The sequence below is a fragment of the Balaenoptera acutorostrata genome, chromosome 16 (genome assembly GCF_949987535.1).
Source record: "Balaenoptera acutorostrata chromosome 16, mBalAcu1.1, whole genome shotgun sequence".
Taxonomy (NCBI): Eukaryota; Metazoa; Chordata; class Mammalia; order Artiodactyla; family Balaenopteridae; genus Balaenoptera; species Balaenoptera acutorostrata.
The window spans coordinates 84864350-84885753 of NC_080079.1; the positions used below are offsets into that span (position 1 = coordinate 84864350).

A 21404-nucleotide genomic window follows, 5' to 3' on the forward strand; every position below is an offset into this window, starting at 1 on the left:
CTTTCAGAATACCGGCTCTTTGGCATGGGCTTTTATTACTTATTGTAATTGGAGGATCTGCCATTTTCTTTCGTTTATCTCTGTGTGTATAGAAACGAGCTAGGTCTTGCCTTTTATTACTTCCCCATGTTCTGAATCAAAAATGTGGTTTAGATAATGTTAAGTGTCCTAATTCTTACTGCAGTGGACGCAGACGTTTTGAAAAGGCATAAAAATACACACAGAGGGTCTTTCCACCTCAAGTCACTGAATATGAGGCATTTGTGCTCTGCCGGGTGTATTAACTTCAGCCATGTGAATATAATTTTCATTAAAGTAATCCTGTTTCAACTAGATGCTGTGACTAGAGGTGAAACGTTGCGAAAGCGTTAAAAATAGCTTACTAGTAATTTCAACATCCTGTAATTTTATCACAGATCAAGTTTCAACTGTCATACTATACAGACCTTATTCCCCATATAGTACATGTTTACTTTTTTAGCATGCCAGACCCACTTTGGAAAGATTGGTGCCAATATAATAAAATCGGAGGGGGGGTGGTGGTGGGTGTAACACTGAAAGGAGTGGGAGGAGGGCGGGGAAGGGGATGGGGGAGCGTGGGGGAAGCGAGTACACCATTTTACATCCACACTGCGAAAATGCAATCTAGCCTGGCGGAGGACCGGCAGCTGGGTCGGAGCGAGCGAGGGCTTTGCAGTCTCTGCCTGTTCCTTGTTCTGTCGCTCTTAAGTTTCTCTGTGTTTGCATAATAGCCATGCATGCAAACCTCGCAATGCTCCAGGGCTCCAGAACAATAAATATACACATTTAAAGCCTTTATTGTCTTACGGTTCATGCCCCCGGTTTTCAACAGCTTAATTTCTGGTTGTATTTAACTAGTTTGCAAATGGATTTTTTTCAGTTTCAAACTATTATTGAGGAAGCTCCTCTCCCTTTTTGGCGGGGGGAGGGGTTGGGGGTGGGGTAGTAGTCGGTATATTATTCCTGTAGCGCTGGGTTATATAAACACATTATCATTTGAGAGCGCCCTTGGCGTCCATCAGCATTGTAAACACGTACTAGTGTATATACTTCAAAATTAAAGAATGCACACGCAGAACCGGGAGCCTGAATTCATATTCCGAGCAGACTCGCTGCTCGCATTTATTGATTTATCGTGCATCGTTTATTGTTCCAGTCCCTAAATGCAGGCGCTGTCCGTTCAATATTGTTTGCAAAATCTTGAGATGTGTGTGCGCTGCTCACTTGTCTTTCTGTTCTTTTTTTTTTTTTTTGCTGAGTATTTTTTTTGCGACGCGAACAAATGCATTAATATTTATATGTTTATATAATCGATAACCCACTTTTCCCTTCCATGTAAATAGGCATCAAAAGATAATTTAACAGATTAGTTCTCGAAAACATGGCAGTGAGGAAGCGTAATTTAACTATCAAACAAATCTACATGTCTAATAACAGCAAATCTGTTAAGGAGCATTAGAAAGAGGAGCAGCGCCCCGGAATCTCTGCAGGAAATGTTCTTTATATTAGACATATACAAGCAGGTCCTGTCAGATGCACAGCGGAGCTCGCTAGCTCTCGTCTCCTCCAAAAATCTCATCAAATGAAACCACTAGACAAGGGAGATTGGGAAGAGGTAGATCTCATCTTCACACACCTTTAGGGTAGAATTTATTTTTACAGACCTTCCTATATATTTTTTGCCTTGATCCATCCTCTTCCCGCCGAGATCGGACGGAGCCTTTCTGCCGATTATGAATTTGATCAACCCACGTTTGGAAGGAAACCCACACATTTTTGACAGGAGCTGAAAATTGAGTCGTCAGAGAAATATTAGGACACATTTTCAATCATTTTGGTGCCGAAGGGGAGGCGAGAGCTTAGTTTTATATTGAGACATTACGCCGGCTGAAGGCAGAGAATGTTTTTCCCTGCCAGGACCTGATGCAATCCATTCAAGCCAACAAGTTTGGAGAGAATGTTGAGTTCAATCAATTCAGAACGTCGAGATGGAGCCCAACTCACTCCAGGTATTTCGCTCTCCTCCGCTCCTCCGATCCCGGCACCCCCCGGCACCCCCCAGCCCCCCGGCTCACCCACACCTCTGCACCCACCCACACCCCCCACAAACTTTTCACCAAACTTTTACCCTCTGCATCCCCCCAAATCATTTTTATTGTTTAAAAAAATCCCTGCAGTGATCATACATACATAATGTAATTTTACCGCCTCAGATGGAGAGGTAGGGAGAGGTGGGGGGCCCGGAGTTTTTTTGTTTTTTTTTTTTTTAAGGGAGGCAGAAAATTTGTGTGGGCTCTATTATTTTTTCCACCCAGCTTTATATCTGTTGGCTCTTCTGTATTAAGAGTGTGGATGTCTGTGTGTAAATGTGTCTGGGAATAGACGTTTGTGCTCTGATGGTTACATTATTTATTTGGTGCTTTTTTTCCCCTGCAGTGGGTCGGCTCACCGTGTGGCTTGCACGGACCTTACATTTTCTACAAGGCTTTTCAATTCCACCTTGAAGGCAAACCAAGAATTTTGTCCCTTGGCGACTTTTTCTTTGTAAGATGTACGCCAAAGGATCCGATTTGCATAGCGGAGCTCCAGCTGTTGTGGGAAGAGAGGACCAGCCGGCAACTTTTATCCAGCTCTAAACTTTATTTCCTCCCAGAAGACACTCCCCAGGGCAGAAATAGCGACCATGGCGAGGTGGTAAACTTATATCTCCCTCTCTTCTTTCTTTATTATTTTTTCCCGTAGTAATGCTTATTACAGGGCAAGCTTGAAAATACTGTATTCACTTCTGCAGGCGAGCAGGATCGACTTCTTTTTTAAAGGGGTAGCGCCACTAGCTGGGGCTCGAGTATTTTGCCATTGTCAGAGTTTGGCTGTCAGCTTTACAAAGAAGATCCAACTGCTGATTTTAGTCAAGATCAAATAACTTGTTCGAGAAGGGTTTTGTTCAAGGATGTGTGTGTGTGTGTGTGTGTGTGTGTGTGTGTGTGTGTGTGTGTGATCCTGCTATTGCCGCTTGAACATCACATGCTTTTTATATTTTTTGCCTTTTGAAAATTTACCTTCGCGTCTGGCTCGGTAGGGGATGGGTGGATTTCTTTCGGTGGGTTTCGATATTGTTCCCGTTTTTCTTTTTTTTTTAAAGTAAGTATTTGATATGTTTAAGAGGGCGGAAATTACGAAATGGAGGCAGAGTGAGATCAAAAGCTATTGAGTTGGCAAAGACGTGTTGAATAAAGTGATAAATGACAGGTACTGGAATAATACATTCAAATAACTTGCAGATCTGCCCGGGCGGATTTCAAAGCGGTCGTGTAACCGGCACAAACACGTTAAGCATTAACAACTATCTCTCGTCCCCACCCCCTCCCCCCGGACAAGCCATTTGATGTTCTAGTTTTCAATTACTCCACGCAAAGTGGACGCCTTCCAGCGCGATCTTTGGGGATGCGTGGGACGCGGACGGGGGAGGGAAGGGCAGAGGGGTGTGTGCTCGCCCCCTGGCCCTGCGGGTCCGGAGTCCTCCGTGCCCAGACGGCGCTCCTGGGGAGGGTGGAGAGGGACAGAGCCTCCCCGGCACGTTTCTGGGCGGCCGCGGGGGCGCTCGCCGCGCTCCCGGCAGGACGCCCGAGGTGAGCCCGCTGTCACCGGTCGCCGGGGCGGCCGCCCCTATTCGGCTCTGTCATTTCATGTGTGACCGCAGTTCTGCGGGCTCCCCTCGTCAGCTGACCGACCTCAGCGCCCTGGTACCTACCGGGGGAACTGTTTTGGGGAGGCTGTGCCCGCGGCGCGGCGGGGCGGGAGGGCGCGCGGCCGCCTGGCCAGGCTTTGTGTTGCCCAAGCGAGAGCAGGGCAGTCAAACTCAGACTTCTGAGGGCAGCTAGCTCTGTGCCAGGCTTTCGAGCTGTCGAGGTAGGTGTAAGGATCTTTTTGTTAAGTGAACGGTTCCCCGTTGAACTCATCCCGGAGCTCGAAGCTCCCTGCCAGTCCTTCCAGAATTCCTTGGTCTGGTGGAGTTGATTGTACTTTTGGCACCTTCGGTTCACTCCTCCTCGCCGGGATCGAGTTACCCGTCAGTGGTCTATGCCGGTTAATTACCGGAGTTCGTCAAAACGTTCGCCCTCGGATCTGCCTCTTCGGAAATAAGCCCCTCCCTCCTCCCGAACACCTCTCCCAACCCACACGCCCTCCCCTCCGCCCTCCCGGCCAGCTCTGGGTTTTAAACGTTCACCTTTCCCGACGTCTGCCGGCAATTTTACAAAGGTGTTGTTTGGAAATGCTGTGAAAAATCCTGCAGCCTACCAACAGGTTGAGCTCTTTGCACCGCCCAAGGTTTGGCTCGGCCCCCTCCCCCGACCCAACTTTCCTGCGCAGCTGTCTGCCTTCCCCTCCCCCTCCTGATTTCTTATTATTTGCTTTTCAAATTTATTACTTCAACATGGCCTGTGATCTGGAAAAGGGAAGGATTAAATATCCAGAAAAGAGCTGGTGCCTAATAGACTTCTGACTGAACCCAGGAGGAAATTATTCAGTGTTTTATGGGATATTTTTTGGCCACACTCTTTTTTTTTTTTTTTTTTCAGTAGAAAGCGGAATATTTTTTAAAGACCCTGAATTGACCCCACTTGGTCCAGTTTTAATTTCTGTTGTGTAATTAAACAGTAAATTCTGATTTAAGAATAAAAGAAACATTAGCCGAAGGTTGCATCTGGTAGAACTAATGATAGTGAATAGATATATTTTTAAATACACGATTTTTAAAAAGATATTATTCATTATGGGGAAATGTAAGCGAACCATTTTAATGATCTTTGCGTTTCGTCACTGCTCTATGAGCCATACCTGAGAAAATTAATCTCGCCATTTAAAAGTAAACTCTAGGGGGTTTGGAGAGGGAGCTGGCTCTATTTATATTCCTCAGCTGCATATACATCGTCTAATATTATGCATGATTTGTTTTTTAATGCTAACACGGATGGTAATTAGCTGTATGATTATAGTTGTATATTTCATTAGGACTTTGGCTGATGTCATTGTGAATTATTCAGCCATATTAAAACAATTTTCAGTTGAGATAATGACACGCCTCAAAATTATGCAAATACAGGCTACATTGTGCAAAATAATTATGACAAATGTAAAGCAGGTAGAAAGTTTCCCGGTGCAGATCGGTTTTCCACCCTGGTGATGTCATTTCCCCCCCTGGCCTAAGATAGTCATTCATTAGCAGAATAGCAGCAGGAGTCTCCTCTGGAGGGGAGCCTGCAGAAACCAGCATTTACTGCTGGCACCTAGAGGGGGCAACAGGGCCCTCTCATTAAGACGTTTGCTTTGTTTTCTCTTACTCTGTTAACTTGTTTATATACAGTGAAATGATTTTATTATTGATTTTAAATAGTTTTGAATGATGCACTTGCCATTTGCAATGAATAACTGAAAGAGAGAGGTTTCGTGGTGGTGCGCACTGTGACTTGGAGAAAATGTTCAGCACATTTAATCAGCCAGTACAGTTTATTTAAAGTAACCAAATGGAGGTTAATAATTTCTTGATTGAGCTGACATCAGCATCCATTTTGAAAGGACAGCCAGGACTCCGTATGCTTTTTTGGTTTAAGAGCACCATTCTGTCTTTTTATGATTTCTTGAAATATAAAGACATCAGTTCTAAAAACAGGGAGATTATCATTGTGCGAGATTAGAAATAGCGTCCCTGTGTGGTTTGCTATGATCTGCAGAGGACTTTTTTTTTTTTTTTTTTTTGGGTGGAGGAGGGAAATTTTCTTATTGATCTTTGCATTAATTGTATCAGGCTAGATAAGGCAGGACTTTGTATGCCCATTTTATAGATGGAGACAGAGGCTTGAAGAGTTTATGTGGTTTGTCAAAGGTCGCCGGCTGGAACCTAGGCCTTCTTAAGCTTTAGGGTTGCTTTATTTTCCCGCTGAAACCTACCCTTGAAACTAGAGCTTGAATACCTCATATTATATTCCAGAAGTGTGTACTAAATGTGGGCAGTTCCTTGTACATTTTAGAACTATGACTAGTCAGCTTTGCTAAAGGTCACCAGATATTTAGGTAGCAGAATCATTCTTATTCTATAAAGTTCAGTTAATCCTAGCCAGTGTCATAGAACAATAACAGTTACATTTTAATACCATTATTAATAATCATTAACAATTTATTACTAGTTGAAATAATTAGGATAATGTCTGGCCTGCTTACATCACTGCTGCCTACACGTACTTAACAGTGCTGGCAGCTGGTGTGGAGGAAAAGCATTCCAGAGAGTCACATCTTGATTCTACAACTTCCTATTTGTTTGACCTTGGATAACTGTAAACACTCTGAACCTCAGTTTCTTCAGCTGCAAAATGGGAACAATAGTAAGGCTGACTGGGGATTGTTATAAATATCAAGAGGCATTATTATGGGCAAAATTACTTTATAACTGTAAATTAAATAAATAGAAAAGAGTTATGATTATGAGGGTCTTTATTTTAGATATTCTTAATTTATAAGTAAGAAACATGATAACTTTTATGTCTGTTTGGAGGCTTCTGGGCCTAATCATGATACAGTCTTGAATTATTATGAAAGTGAAGAGCAGGGCCATATGCAAGGAGTTAAGTGTCTTCAGTAATTACCTACAATTGCCATATTCAGCCAGTAGCTCTTCAGAGGAGGAAGATGGCAGAGTAGGCGGGTAATTGGTTCTGTTACTGGGTAACTTCTGATTACATTCATTTTCAGATTGCCAAGTGCTTAATCTCTAGGCAATATACGCTCTTAAAAATAGGTGATGTACAAGGTTGGATTTCAGCCTGACGGATCATGGGCTGGATTCTACAAGAAAGCTTGCTGGTCCCCTGCAACAGTGAGTGTGGATGAGTAAGTCAGTGATGTCAGGGAGTCAATATCAAGCATATCTGGGCATTACAGATTCTAGTATGCAGCCAGGGTTTCTAACAGTGGTTTGACTATCACCAGCCTCACTATCCGGTCAAAAATTGTTAAAAATGCATATTCACGAGCCCCTACTGGAATTAATTTATTTAGAATCTCTGGAATTGGGGTCCAGGATTCTGCATTTTAAATAGTCTTGCTCTAGCTGTGTGGATCTTGGGCGAGTTTTAAACTCTGTGCCTCGGTTTTCTCATCTGTAAAATGGAAATATGGTACCTACTTCCCAGGATTATTTTAAGGATTAAAGGAGTTAATACATGTAAAGTGCTTACAACTGAGGTGGGCACATAGTAGAGTCTCCAGTAATGGTTGACTCATTTATTATTATCATTAATATTAGTATTATTGTTCTCGTTAAAGTTTGAGACCACTACCATGGACCTTCCTAAAGAAAGCTTTTCTCTATGAGAGGGCGGCATCTAGGTTAGTTTACTAGAACATATAGCCAGTTCAGGTCCCCCCAGATCAGGCTGGCTTTCATCCATATGGTGGATTTAGCAATGTTGCCATTATAAAAGGCTCCTTAAGGATTTACATTTTAGTATTGAAATATGCTGTCAACTGGATCAGCAGAATTTTTTAGAAGATCACCTGATCGTATCACAGACACATTCTGAAATTCAGGAGGTGCTGGACTGGCCTTGCTCTGCCTGTGGGTGGCCACTCACTGGGTCTCTGGTCTGTCTCCATGAGCTGATTTTTTTTTTTTTAGAAGTTTCTGAGATCTCTTCAGTGTCCTCACTAGCCTTGTACAATTTCTTTAACTTTTCTAAGCCTCAGTTTCTTCATCTGTCAAATGGATTTAATGGCTTCTACTTTGCCAAGAGAATTAGTAATAATAATGAAAATGTCCTGGCAACCAGCCTCGTACCTATACATGCGAGCTCAGCAAATGATGGATGCTGTTATAATAGTTATCGTTTATTTTTAGTAATGATCTTAAGCTAAGAGAAGGAATATCTTTACTCTCTCCCTGGCAGGCCCTTTAGAACTAGGGTGAGAACTAATGAATTACATGGAGAGAGTTTATTAGACTGTGACAAGTATCAGCAAACTAAGGCCAAAGGGCCAAATCTGGCCCACTGTCTGCTTTTGTAAATAAAGTTTTACTGGAACATAGACTGTTTATGTATTGTTTATAGCTGCTCTCAGGCTACAGTGTCAGAGTTGAATGGTTGTGACGGTGACCATATGGCCCACACAGTGGAAAATATTTACTCTTTGGCCCTTTACAGAAAAAGTTTTGCTGACCCCTGGTCTATGGAGTTGATCCGAAATAAGAAATGTGACTGTGTACCTTTTTGTCTTTCTTACTTGGCTTTGGAGCAAGATCCAGTAATAGAAGAAATACTTTAACGTTAATATGTCAAAAACCTTTACATGTACAAAATTCTGTTTCAGCATTGAGCCTAGGGTGTTAAAATTTGAGAATCAGTAGAATGTATACTAAGTTGTATTTTGTATGGTTAAGTTCCCTATTCCAGCCAATGCTGGTTTCATCTATCGTGAGTTAATAAAAGCTACTTGCTGAGTGCTAGCTATGTGCTCCGTGCTTTGCTAGGTACAGAGATGGATGTGAAACAATTCATGATGTGGCTTTCTTTCTCAAGAAGCTTATCAATCTTGATAGAGAGATGAGATCAACACATGTTTTTAAAAAATGTAAAAGCAATATAAGATGTAACACATTGGTGAATTGTGCTGACAGTAAATGCAATACGTTTTCAAAGGAAGGGTCACTATCTATGTTTTTGGAAAAGGCATGTGTTCAACTCCTCAGCTGCTGATTGAAGACCTACTGGGTGCTGGACAGTGGGGTACTGAGATACAGGAGAATGGCCCAGCCCTCAAAAAACTCTTAGTCTACCCCCATAGATAGACACTGGTCACAGAAAAGCTGTCAGACTCTTATCTGCATCCCTTAGTTAAAGTGGAGATTAACTAAGGTCACTATTTATTTGTAGCCTTTCGCAATCTTTCTGGAAACTATGAAGTACTGTCTTCACCTTTGAGGTCTTATTCACTCCAGGCATATTTATAGAGCACCTATTTTGTGCCAGAGCCTGTTCTAGGCCCCGACATCCAGCATTGAACAAAACAGACAAGTATCCCTGCCCTCAGGGGGCTTACAGTCCAGTGTTTGGTTTTAATCTCCCAGGTAGTTTTCACATGGTGCTTCCTGGGATGGTTATCTGTGTGCTTTTCCTGTGCTTGTCACTCCCTCTTCCCCCTCCCCACTGCAGTGCTGGTCTCAGAAGCAGAGGGTTGTGCCTTACTCACCTCTGGGTCTCCCCAGAGCAGTCAGTGCATTCATCAAGTATCTATTGAATGACTGAATGACATGATTAAAATGACTGCTTCCCCACAGCCTGCTTTCCTTAAGCTTGGCCCAATTTCCTTCTTTCTGGCAGAGGGTCATTCACCTGTGGGCCAGCTCCAGCAGCCCACCTCACATTTCTTTCTCTTCTAAAATCCATATCATTTTGCACCATAGGCTCTGAAAAAGCGCAAAAGTTTTTTTTTTTTCAGGAGAACTCGCCAAAGAAATTAGTGACTATTTGGGACTGAATGATCAGGCGAGAGCCAGCATCTCCATCTTTTTGAGCATGTTTCCAGTCTTCAGCCATCAGCTCATAAAAAGTCAGGGTTTTGGGGGAATTCCCTGGCGGTCCAGCGGTTTGGACTCTGAGCTTTCACTTCCAAGGGCCTGGGTTCAATCCCTGGTCGGGGAACTAGGATCCCATAAGCTGCACGGGGTGGCAAAAAAAAATTGTATTAAAAATAAATAAATAAAGATTGTTTAAAAAAAAAAGTCAGGGCTTTGGGGTGGCAGTCCGTGGAAAGATGGGACTTCAGGGAAGAGGAGTCACTTCTCACCTGAGTGTTGGTTGGCAGTTCCGGTGAACTAGCATGTTTTTCAGACTGATGGTCTTGACGAGGCCACATGTTTGATAGCAAGTCAAAATTGTAATCAATTAAAACCTGTCTTGACATTTAGAGTGTCAGGCACATACTAAGGAAATGTTATTTTTATGAAGTGCACGAGTCCATACATGTAAATACCTCGCTGTTAATTATTAATAAAGCATACCATTGTTCATAGTGGCATCTAGTGATACATGACTCAGGCTCATTTATCAAAGTCTAGTTTTAACCAATATCCAGAATATAATTGCTGGAATCAAATGGATTTGCTTGTCATTTTTTATAGCCAGGGTGGTTGGATATTTGCCATCTTCTGCTCGGAATAATATTGCAGCTAGTGATTACCCGTTGGCTTGGCTTTTAAATAAATTTAAAATAAATGTATTGATTGTTGGCTTAAGGATTCATTCGCCTCTCAGAAATGTGGTCATGGATTCCTGCATTTCTTGAAAAATCTGCTCCTGTGCCCTTACACGAGGATGGCTTTTTCTAGCCGCACCATGATCCTTGCTGGCTTCCAGGAGATGAGAACCTGGGCCTTGGCCTTCAAAGAGCGTGGCTCACATCCTGGACAGTCAGCATCCGTACTGACAACACAACATTTCAAACATGCAGATGATGATGAGTATTGAAAGGGTGCTTTAGAATCATGCTAATGGCATCAGTCTCCAGTACACACTTGCGTAAATTAATTCTGCTTAAAATCAGATGCACCGTTAACAGCGTTAAAGATGGATATTTGACATTTATCACACAGACTGGGACGTGTGGTTTAACTGCATGAATTTTCTGTAGGATCTTGGTGGCTGTATGAATCGACGCACAGTGGCGGGTGTCCTTACACACATGAACATCAAGTTCAGGGTCCCGTCTCCACCCTTGAACAGAGAGAAAACCTGGGGGTAGAAACCACGTGTTGCTAGTCAGTCTGGCGGCCCCATAACCATCTCCCCTCTCCCCACCTTTCCTTTCTCATGACTCCAGCGCACCCGGGCTGAGATGCACATCCCTCCTCCCCAGAGTTGAGTTCCAAGCCGGATCAGTGGCACTAAACATTAAACTCTTGTCTTTGAGAATAATAGGCTTTGCTTTGTACACCCTCAAGCATGTTGAGCTACTGTGCAGGCTGGAAAATAAAAATGTTCTAATTGTGTCTTTTAAATAAGCATAGGAGTGAATTAATTAGACCATATTTTGTCTTTAGTTGCTTAGTTACACAATAGTATTCCTGGGCACGAGTAAGATAAATTGGCTCTTTTTTGTGCTGCCTGTCCTTTAATCATAATTACTGTATTGCTCAGGAGAGTAAAGCATACATAGATTTTGAATTTTTTATTAATAGTCAAAAATATGCATATGATATATAAAGTATATGCTGTTTAACCTGTTTTATATGCTTTTATGTGGGAAGAAGTTTTATTGTGGTGGTAACATTTGCATTAGTTGCTCAAAGATGTAGTTCTGGGAAATACATAATTGAAATGTTTTTGAATTGCTTTTTCTGGCCTTTTCAATCTTATTCAAAATAATAGTGCCTCCAGTCTTAGAGCAGTCATTCTCATTTGATTTAACATCTTTCTTTGCACTGCACGCGCAGCGCCCAGTTTTAACCCTGCAGAGCCTAGATGAGGTTTTGTGATTCACGGGCCTCACACTTTGTGCCTTATGTTTTGGGGTTCACACTGTTGGGGGGCAAGGGGGCAGCAGAGCGCCTGCATCCAGCAGCCATCACTCCAACGCCCTTCGCTCTGGCACTCTTCCATGTTCCTCGCAGAAGGCTCCAGGGTTGGAGATCATAAGAGTTTGTTGTAGCTTGGACTGGACAGTGCTATGTGCTTGCCTTCTAGGGTCTTGCAAAATGGGATGTGGCTTCTGGAAGGAACTTGGGTTTCTAGCCCCCTATCCCACCCCTCCACCACGGAGGGCAGCAAGAGTTGGACAGCTTGATGTAGTTATTGAACAATGGGAGAGTCTGGCTTAAGACCCAGCATGTGTGCTGGGCAAATGTATGTGAAAATCGACCCCATTGTTCTGTTGTATTTGAAAGCAAATAAATTATTTACAGATATTTGCTAATTAAAGCACATGTTGTTTTACCAGCACAAAAGAACACGGTATTACTGGAGACAAAGAAGTAAGTGCGAATAATTTAATCTTGATAATTCTGTGTGTTCTTCTTAAAGGACGAATATGTTTACAAATATGTACATATACGTACATATTAAAGTGTGTGTGTGTATGTATATACAGATATGTATATATGGAGTTGTGTGTTGTGTGTGTGTGTTATTCTCACAAAGGAAGCCTTGCATACTACAGAGATAACAGGCCAAGTTACCATCCAGTTACTTGTCACTAGGCCTGCTCCAAGCTCCCTGTGGAACATTGGAGATGGAAATCATTTTGACAGAATACCGTTTTCCCTTTAGTCCAAGTTTTGCTTGCCGTCATCTAGTTTGAGCTCAGCTCTGAGTACCATTGGGAAAAAAAGCAAACTAGCCAGATATTGTACCAGGGAATAAAAATGTTCTCATTCATTACCTTGTCCTCAGACTTTCCTCAGTGACGGGCCCAGGTTTAGCGGTTTCTCTTCTGTAACGACCCAACTTTGGCGACGTCCTGATTGGAAATTTGCATTGTGGAATGAGGGCCTCTGACATGCGGTGAAGCCGTCCAATGCAGAGCAGGTTGTTCTGATGTTCTGGGACCTTCTCCTGGCTGGAACGATAGCCTGTCCATGGGTGCAGCCGGTCTCTCTGCCTCTGCCATCAGACACGTGTGCTTGTAGGCGGGACTGGCCAGACGCTCTTGGCACTGTTGATCGCGATGACCAGGAAGACTTGCCGTGGTTATCTCAGAAAAAGGCTCCTGGCTGATGTGCTGTGGACGCTTTAATAGACTCACAGGATATTCAAGAGAACAAGTCCAGCCCCCTCTATCTAACAGATGCAGAGACTAAGGCTCAGAAAAATCTTGGGCATGTGCTCAGAGCTAGTGGGTGACAAGTAGAACCAGAAACCAGTCCTTCAAGCACAGTGGTCTGCTGCTTTGGGGAAGGGCTGCTCTCTTGAGGTTGTAGTCTGAGGAAAGTAGGCAAGTGTTTCCCATGGGTGTGTTCAGGCGGGTCGTTCCAGTGCCCTGTCTTACACCAGTAGTTGGTGCCTCTGTGGGATATCACTTTTATAAAGTCACTAATGGAGTGTATGGTTTTTATTCTAATGATGAGATACTTACCAAAGGGTGAGTGATTACACAGAAACCAGGCTTTGATATTCAGGGTCCCCTCTGGATCTCACCTTTATTACCCTCATTTCCAAATTCTTTCCTGGAGCCAGGAGGGCCCTCTGATAGGGATATTTATATTGACTCAAGAAAAGCGTTCTTGGTGATAAACAGAATTGGCATTTCTGCTACCGTCTGATATTCATGGATGGTTTCTTTCATTCAGAAATTTTTATTGAGTGCCTACTATGTGCTGGTTCTCTGCACTGGGATATAACACTGAACACAGTGACTAATACCCAGATAAAGATTTCTGTTCTTATATTATTCACTCTCTAAAGGAAGAAGGAAAAGGTAAGTTGATTTATCCAAAATGGAGGAAACCCATCGCCATACATTGTAGTCTTAGAACCACATTCACACTTCCTTCTTCCAGGTGCACAACCCAGAGGAAGCTTCCCAACTTGCTGTTTTCCAAAACCATTTGCAAAAGTTTCACCCACAGTGTTTTCAATGAAGTTACATTTTCTTTCTATTGAGTAGCTATTATGTGTCAGGCATTGCAAATATATTAACATATAAATTAAATACTCATTTAACTCTCAAAGAAATTCTCTAAGGTTGGTAGTACTGTGACATTTCCACACTTTATAGACTAGGCAACTGAGACCAAAAGAGGTGTTAAGTAACTTGCCCAAGGTCCCATCTAAGTGAGACTGACAGGCAGGATTGAAAACACCAGATTCTCGATTCTGCCAGGTGATCTTCATATCCCCCTATTTAGAATATATTGAGAATTAAAATTGGGATTTTCATTATATACTGACCTATTGTTTACCTGAGCCTTTATGAATAGTTTCTTTTGGTCCTTCATCTATTTATTTAGCATATGGTTGTTGAAAGCTTCTATCCTGCTGTCTGGGAACTTGCAGTCAAATTGGCCGTGGACTGATACGCGAGTCATTTGGTAATAATACCGCGCACCTGCTCAGTAAAGTGTTTGCACGGGCGCTTTAAATCCCAGCAGCCCCCGGGGGGCACCAGGCGTCTCCCTTTGGTTCGCTCCCTCCTGAGCGGCGTCTGTGTGCTGCCACGCTGGGCCCTGGAGAGACAGGTAGGAAACCAGGCAGATGCTGCCTTCGTGGGGCTTCTCACTGCGCGGGGAGCACAGGCACGATTAAGCAAACAATCCTAAATAAATGGGTGATTTTGTGGTGCGGTCAGCGTGGAGAAGGGAAAATACAGCGACCTAGGATGGGGTGCCTGATCTTGTTAGGAAGGTCTCTGGAGGCATTTTGCAAGAAGTAGCGTTTGAACTCAGGGCTAAAGAGATTCCAGTGAAGATTGGGACAGGGTTTCTTGGTAGGATGTGGAGGTGGGAGCGTTCTCCCTTTGGCATGATTTCTGGGCTGCGCGGAATCTTGGTGAATCCCGGAAACAGGTAGAGACGCCCACTGAAGCCCACTGGAGGCACCTACTGTTTTAGATCCCATTGAGACACCTGCGTAGCATTTTCAGAACTGATTTACATTGTCTGCCTGGCTGTGGAGAAGTAGAAAACGGAGCCGCAAACTAAGGCCTATAGGCCAAATCTGACCCACTGCCTGTTTTGTCAATAAAGTTTTATTGGCACACAGCCACCTGTTTACAAATGGTGTCTGGCAGCTTTCACACTATCCTGGCAGAGCTGAGTAGTTGCAACAGAGACTGTGACGCACAGAGCCTCACGTGTTTACTATCTGGCCCTTTACAGTAAACGTTTGCCTGACCCCTGGTCTAAAATGATTTTAATAAAGTTAGTAGTAAAACTAGGTGCCGACAGCTTCACATGGACCTTTTGTTTACTCCCTACAACCATAGTACTATGAGGTAGGTTCTAGGGTCATCTCGTTTTGCAGGAGGGCAACCTGAGAGGCTAGGTAACCTGTGCAGGTTTCTAAGTTCACTCATCAGGTAAATGACAGAGACTGAATGGGAGCTCGAGCTGTCTTGATTCCAGAACACAGACGGCAGACGCCTCGTGCTGTCCTGCTGACAGGTCGAAGAATTAGGGGTTGTATCTGAAAAGGGGTGTAAAATTTGCTGAGGTTTTTCTCTGTGAAGTAAAATAGCACAACTGGTGTATCCTATTCAGAAACCACCTCCTCTATGGTGTCTTCCACCGACAAGGAGGGAAAGGAACCCGGAGCAGAGGCACAGGTGTGGGCCGGGCAGGGAGGCCAAAGTGGATGGAGCCAGGGCTGGGAGACAGAGTGACGCTTGAGAGAACTGGGGAGCACGTGACTCGTCTGGGTGTTGCTTCTCAGGTCCTGTCGAACATTGTGGGCAGCAGTGTCATTTGATGTTGCCCTATCTTTCCTTTTTTTTTTTTTTTTAAATGAACAAATACTTGTTTTAATTAAATTGTACCCGGCTTTAAATTTATTTATTTATTTATTTATTTATGGCTGTGTTGGATCTTCGTTTCTGTGTGAGGGCTTTCTCTAGTTGTGGCAAGCGGGGGCCACTCTTCATTGCGGTGCGCGGGCCTCTCACTATCGCGGCCTCTCTTGTTGCGGAGCACAGGCTCCAGACGCGCAGGCTCAGCAATTGTGGCTCACGGGCCCATTTGCTCCGTGGCATGTGGGATCTTCCCAGACCAGGGCTCGAACCCGTGTCCCCTGCATTAGCAGGCAGATTCTCAACCACTGCGCCACTGGGGAAGCCCTATCTTTCCATTTTTTCAAGACACATGCCAGAAAGCCAGATTTTTATGTGGTTTTAGTTGGCAGTTCCATACAATTTTAAAAAAAACACTGTGGGCCAAACGCAACATGTCTTCAGTCTAGATGTGGCCCATGGGCTGCCACCTTGCACTCTCTGGAGGAAAGCTTTGGAATATTCCAGTTTTGAAAACTTTCTCATATTTGGCCCATTTTCTGTAATGAAGCAAAAGGAACCTATTAGTCCTAAAGGGGCAGCAAAGGGAGGAGCCCAGGCAGCCCGGTGGACAAAGCCCTCACCATTTTCTCCAGCCAGAGCTCCGGAGTCTGGAGGGATGGAAGGAATGGACGGACGTGTGAGCTGGGGCCCACAGTCAGGAAGGGGACAGGTATCAAGATGTGGGAAGAAGGAAGTGTGTGAGTGGGGAGGTGGCCTGAAGCCATGCTGAAGGCGCCCTGCCGAAGGGGGCTTGTGAGCAGACCCTTGAAAATACTTCGGCCTTTCATGGGTGGAGATTTTTGAGGAGTGAGAGTGAGAGAAGGGGAAATCCTTGGCAGAAGAAGCCATAGGCAAGTAGGAAGGCAGGACGTTCCAGTATTGGATGGGGTCTGCATTTGGCAAGGGAGCAGGGCTGTGGTAGGCAATGAGGTAGACTGAAGCCAGACCTCGGGTTGTCTAGCTGGTCAGGTTGGATGTGGACCTAGAGGCAGTGTTGATTAGTAATTTCACGTGTGTGATTTTTCTTTCTGTTTAGAATATAAACTCTTAGTCTCCAAGCTTGGTAGAACCAACATGTGCATATGTACTTTGACTGGTAGTAGCTGCATGTCATCTTGGTCCGTTACTTAATTTTTCTGGGGTCTCTCTTTCCTTATCTGTGAAGTAGGCTCATCTTGCTGGGCTGTGATTATCAAATGAGATTTGCATGGGCATAAAGTCCCAAACCCTGGCCTGGCTAATAGAAGACCCAGGCCTTTAGCAGATGCCAGTTACCGACCCTGTCCTTTCTGGTCCGAGACCAAATCCTAACTTTATTGTCTCCATGAAGTCTGTCCTGGTGCTAAGACTGTTAATAGTCCCTTACTAAGTAATTTATTGGTTGAGTCATTGGGTTACTAACTATTGTTTGAAAAAACAATAACTAAGAAAATTATCAATTTAAATTGAGTTAAACTTCCTGGTTCTCCATGTGTCCTGAGAGATTTTTCTTGTGTTTAGGTTCAGAGTTTTTGATTCATGTTTGAGGTTTCCAGTCACTGTGAAGGAGTCACCCTCAAGCCCATTCTACTCTGTTCTATTTGGGTCTTAAAGGACCCTGAGGGGGCATTTCTTCCATCAGCCACAACAAAATAAAAAGAGATGGGAGTCAAGAGACCAAACCTGCATTCCAGATGTCCCATCTCAGTGTGCCGAAGAAAGTTCAGACTTGGTGCTTCCCAGGTCCCTCCCCTTTCATGATGCAACCTCTGGGAAACCTGTGTTGATGTGCTGAATGTGCACAGCATTGAATTTATTGTAAATACCCTCCCTTTCCCGCCATTTAAAAATAGCCTCTCCTAGTTCTTATTTTTCAAAACACCCCGAATCTGGAAATGGGTTTCACCCCCTTGTCATCTCCTCCTTTTCCTCTTTTGGTGGTGGTAAGGAGTGTATTCCAGACTAACTCCTTTGAGATGTGTGATGCCAGGTTCTTTCAAAAAGCAGAAAGCATCAGCAGAAAGAAGGATGTAAAGGACTAGAGTCCCAGCCAAAATGGCTGGGGAATCTTAGAAGAAGGATCTTCAAAATAGAGGCTGCCTGCTGGGCCATTAAATCCTTTTGCTTTGGGTTAATCCCACAGTGTGTATCAGATGGCTAGAATTCAGATGAAAATACTGCTGTAGTACTCAGGCTCCTCACCAAATTATTCCAAAATCTAGTGTACATGGGTTATAAATACAGAAAATAATTGAATTCTGTATGTCCTAAGTGAGATAATCTGTTCCATTCTGTTTCTTGTGCACATTCTCCATAACAGTCTAATTGTGTTCTGTGCTCCTGGGGGCTGAATGTGTATTCAGCAACAATGCATTGGGTTGTAAAATATGCATCCCCAACTATTTGGGCAGGCTAGAAGGAGGTTCTAGTAAAAAGGCTGAAGATGTTTTTCCTAATGCAAGTGGTATGAATCACACACATGGTAGTGTCTTTTAAAATTATCAGTAGGCTCTGTTTTTTTTCTTTACAGTTATAAGTCCTATTTCTCACTCCACATTTTGGATGTTACTAGATCAGTAATTCAGTAGACAGCCAAGCAGGTGTTCAAATCACTTCTGACCCCCAGAATTCCTTAAATGACCCCTCGAAACAGTGGAGTGAAAACATTCTCAGCATGACAGAATATTGAGATACCTCAGTTGCCTTAATTCTTTTTTTTTTTTTTGGCCTTAATTTTTTTTTAATTAATTAATTTATTTATTTATTTATTTTTGCTGTGTTGGGTCTTCGTTTCTGTGCGAGGGCTTTCTCTAGTTGCGGCGAGCGGGGGCCACTCTTCATCGCGGTGCGCGGGCCTCTCACTGTCGCGGCCTCTCCTGTTGCGGAGCACAGGCTCCAGACGCGCAGGCTCAGTAGTTGTGGGTCACGGGCCTAGTTGCCCCGCGGCATGTGGGATCTTCCCAGACCGGGGCTCGAACCCATGTCCCCTGCATTGGCAGGCAGATTCTTAACTACTGCGCCACCAGGGAAGCCCAGTATTAATTTTTAAAGGCTATTTTCTGCCTTTTTTCTCTCTTTTTAAGGAAAGAGAAGCCTTGCTTTGATCTTGGCCATGAGGGCTAGAGGATTGTGTATCTACAGGACCTGTAGATTGTATATGTAGGCAGCACCGTTGTGTAACTGGTCAGCCATGCCAAGGCCCTTGAGAAGGTGAGAGGAGGACAAGAGACATGAGGCTTGGAATTCTTCTGCGGTAGCGGAGGACATAATATAATATTGCTCTTAACATTTCTATTTTTAAATATAGACCTTTTGACTGCAAACTTTTATTCAATTGACTTCAACCAATATTTATTAGTACATACAAGGTACCGTGGAGGTGATAAAGAGATGAGTAAGATTGGCCCTTCTTCCTCTAGTTGCTTAGAGGAGATAGAACATAAAGTCAGCCTTACTTGATAAACTTATATTTTACTTTGCCCCTTCCATCCTGAAAGGGATGCTTATATTGTTGTGTAGTATTCTTGGAAATTTCTATGGATACCCCCCAAAAAGAAAAGATCTCTTTTACAGGCAGTTATTTCAGGATTTAGGCCGTTGCATAAAGCATTCTTCCATTGGCTTGTCAACTTCTCAGCAGAAATTAATCTAATTTCCAGGCACAGTTAAAACTGGTATTTAGCACCTTGTTTCACAGAATTTATTTCATTGTCACACAAAAATATGTCAACGTATTCCATGTTAAAAGATTAGTGTACTAGCTCTCTATTGTTGTGTAACGAATTACCCCATATTTCCCATCTTAAAGCATTTCTCATTCACAGTTTCTGTAGGTCAGGAGTCTGGGTAAGGCTTAGCTAGGTGTGTCTGGCTTGGGGTCTCTCAAAGCTGTAGTCAGGGTGCCCGGTGGGCCCTAAGTCACCTCAAAGCTCTCTGGGGCTAGAGTCTACTTCTGAGCTCACTTCTCTGCTCCTGGGCTGTTGGGCTGACGGCCTCCTTCCTTGTTGCCGTTGACCTTGACCTCCCTGGTTCCTTGGCCAGCCGCATGGGCTTCTCCACAGGCTGGCTCCAGCATGGCAGTTGACTTCCCTCACAGTGTGGGAGCCAGCCGGGAGCCACAGTCCTTCGGTAAACTAATCTCAGAGTTGAAATCCCATCACTTTTGCCTAGGTCTGTTTGTTAGATGTGGGGCATTATGTCCAGCCCATATTCAAGGGGAGCGGATCACACAAGGGCATGAATGCAAGGAGGTGGGGATCATTGGGTGTCCTTTTAGAGGCTGCCCACTACAGTCAGCAGTGGAACCAATCACGTTAGTATAAAGCTAGTCTGATGTGGATTGGAAGATAGTCTTCTCACCCTGTCTCGCTCTTTTTTTTTTTTTTTTTTTTCTTCTCCTTTTGTTGTTATTATGCATTCTCCTTGAGTGGTTCTTCCAAACACCTCCCTACTCTTCTGGGCATTTAATTATAGACGACATACATAATAGATAGCAGACTGCTTTAATCCTTCAAATATTGGTTAGTCTTAGAGCATGTCAACAAGTTATATTGGGTCTTTCTAAAACCTAATGTCATATATATATATAAATTTATTTATTTATTTTGTTTTATTTTATTTTTGGCTGTGTCAGGTCTTAGTTGCCCCACGGCATGTGGGAATCTTAGTTCCCCGACCAGGGATCGAACCCATACCCCTGCAGTGGAAGGCGGATTCTTTTGCCAGTGGACCTCCAGGGAAGTCTCAAACCTAATGTCTTGATCAGTGAATTTGGGGGGTTTTGCTGGCAAGGACATTGTGTCTGGTGTGATGATGAGTCTGCAGAGAGAAGGGGAATGAGAACGCTGTAGCTGGTATAATTAAACAGGCTCCTAGATGCATAAAAACATAGGTATGGTTCACGCACAGTGCTTGAGGAGGGGCGTTAAATCAGGTTGGCATATGTCCATGTAACGAAGTCCTAAACATCCAAATGAAAGGGATTGTGGTCCCAGTTTGTGTTTCTAACAGGTGAACCTATAGGAAATAAGGATCTCTCAGCCACTCTTCAACTTTGTGCGTATGTCAGGGAGCAGCTGGCCTTCCATCTTTTAAATTCTGTGGAAATTATCTGTTTCACAGGAAAACTCAACTGTTCCTCTTTCAGGGAATATGCAACTTGGTTTTAGATAAAGTGCTTAAAACACACCTATGTAGGCATTAAAGGTTTGAGAAAAGGGTGGCATTAAGCAGATTCTGGTCAATTATTTTTTAATATCTTTTCCCAGTCTGTTGATTCTCTTTTCACTTTTTATTTATTTATTTATTTGGCCACGCCACACGGCATGCGGGATCTTAGTTCCCCGACCAGGGATCGAACCCGTGCACCCTGTAGTGGAAGTGCGGAGTCTTAACCACTGGGCTGCCAGGGAATTCCCAGATTCTGGTCAATTTTTAATAATGGAAATTGATTTATGGGGTAGCTTCCATGCGAAACCTGCCAGAAACTTAGAGAAAAGGAGTCTGGATTCAAATTTACAAGCATGTATCAGCTCTAGGACATATGTATGCTATGTGTTTTTTCTTTCACCTTGAATTTGACAACATACCGTGTCCCTCCCCGTGCCTTTGTATCCTCTGTTCCCTCTGCGTGCAGTGTCCTGTGTTCTTTCCCCGCTCGTTCCTTCTCTTCCTTATGGTCTCAGCAGAGACCTTCCCTGACCATCTGATTTGAAATCATCCCCAGTTCTACCCTCTGTTTCCCATTATTGCCTCTTCTAGTTCTTTCGCCTCAGATTTTATTATCTGGCCCCCCACTCCCCTCTCTGCCAACACACACACACGTACCCTAACCCCACACACAACTGTGGGCTCCAGGAAGGTAGGGATTTTCATCT

General features: G+C 43.7%; 1 protein-coding gene across 3 annotated transcripts in view; it reads left to right on the plus strand.

Annotated features, from left to right (window-relative positions):
* Positions 1-2009: 2009 nt before the first annotated feature.
* ARID5B (AT-rich interaction domain 5B) overlaps positions 2010-21404 on the plus strand; it is a 189879-nt gene continuing 170484 nt past the window's right edge. Inside the window, exons 1-2 of one of the 3 annotated variants that reach the window (XM_057530645.1) lie at positions 2010-2030; positions 2458-2712. In XM_057530645.1, the coding sequence (XP_057386628.1) occupies positions 2010-2030; positions 2458-2712 (276 nt within the window). Of the gene's footprint in view, positions 2031-2457; positions 2713-3488; positions 3651-4292; positions 4351-21404 lie in introns of those variants that run through there. The other 2 variants (XM_057530646.1, XM_057530647.1) reach the window with 2 other exon arrangements.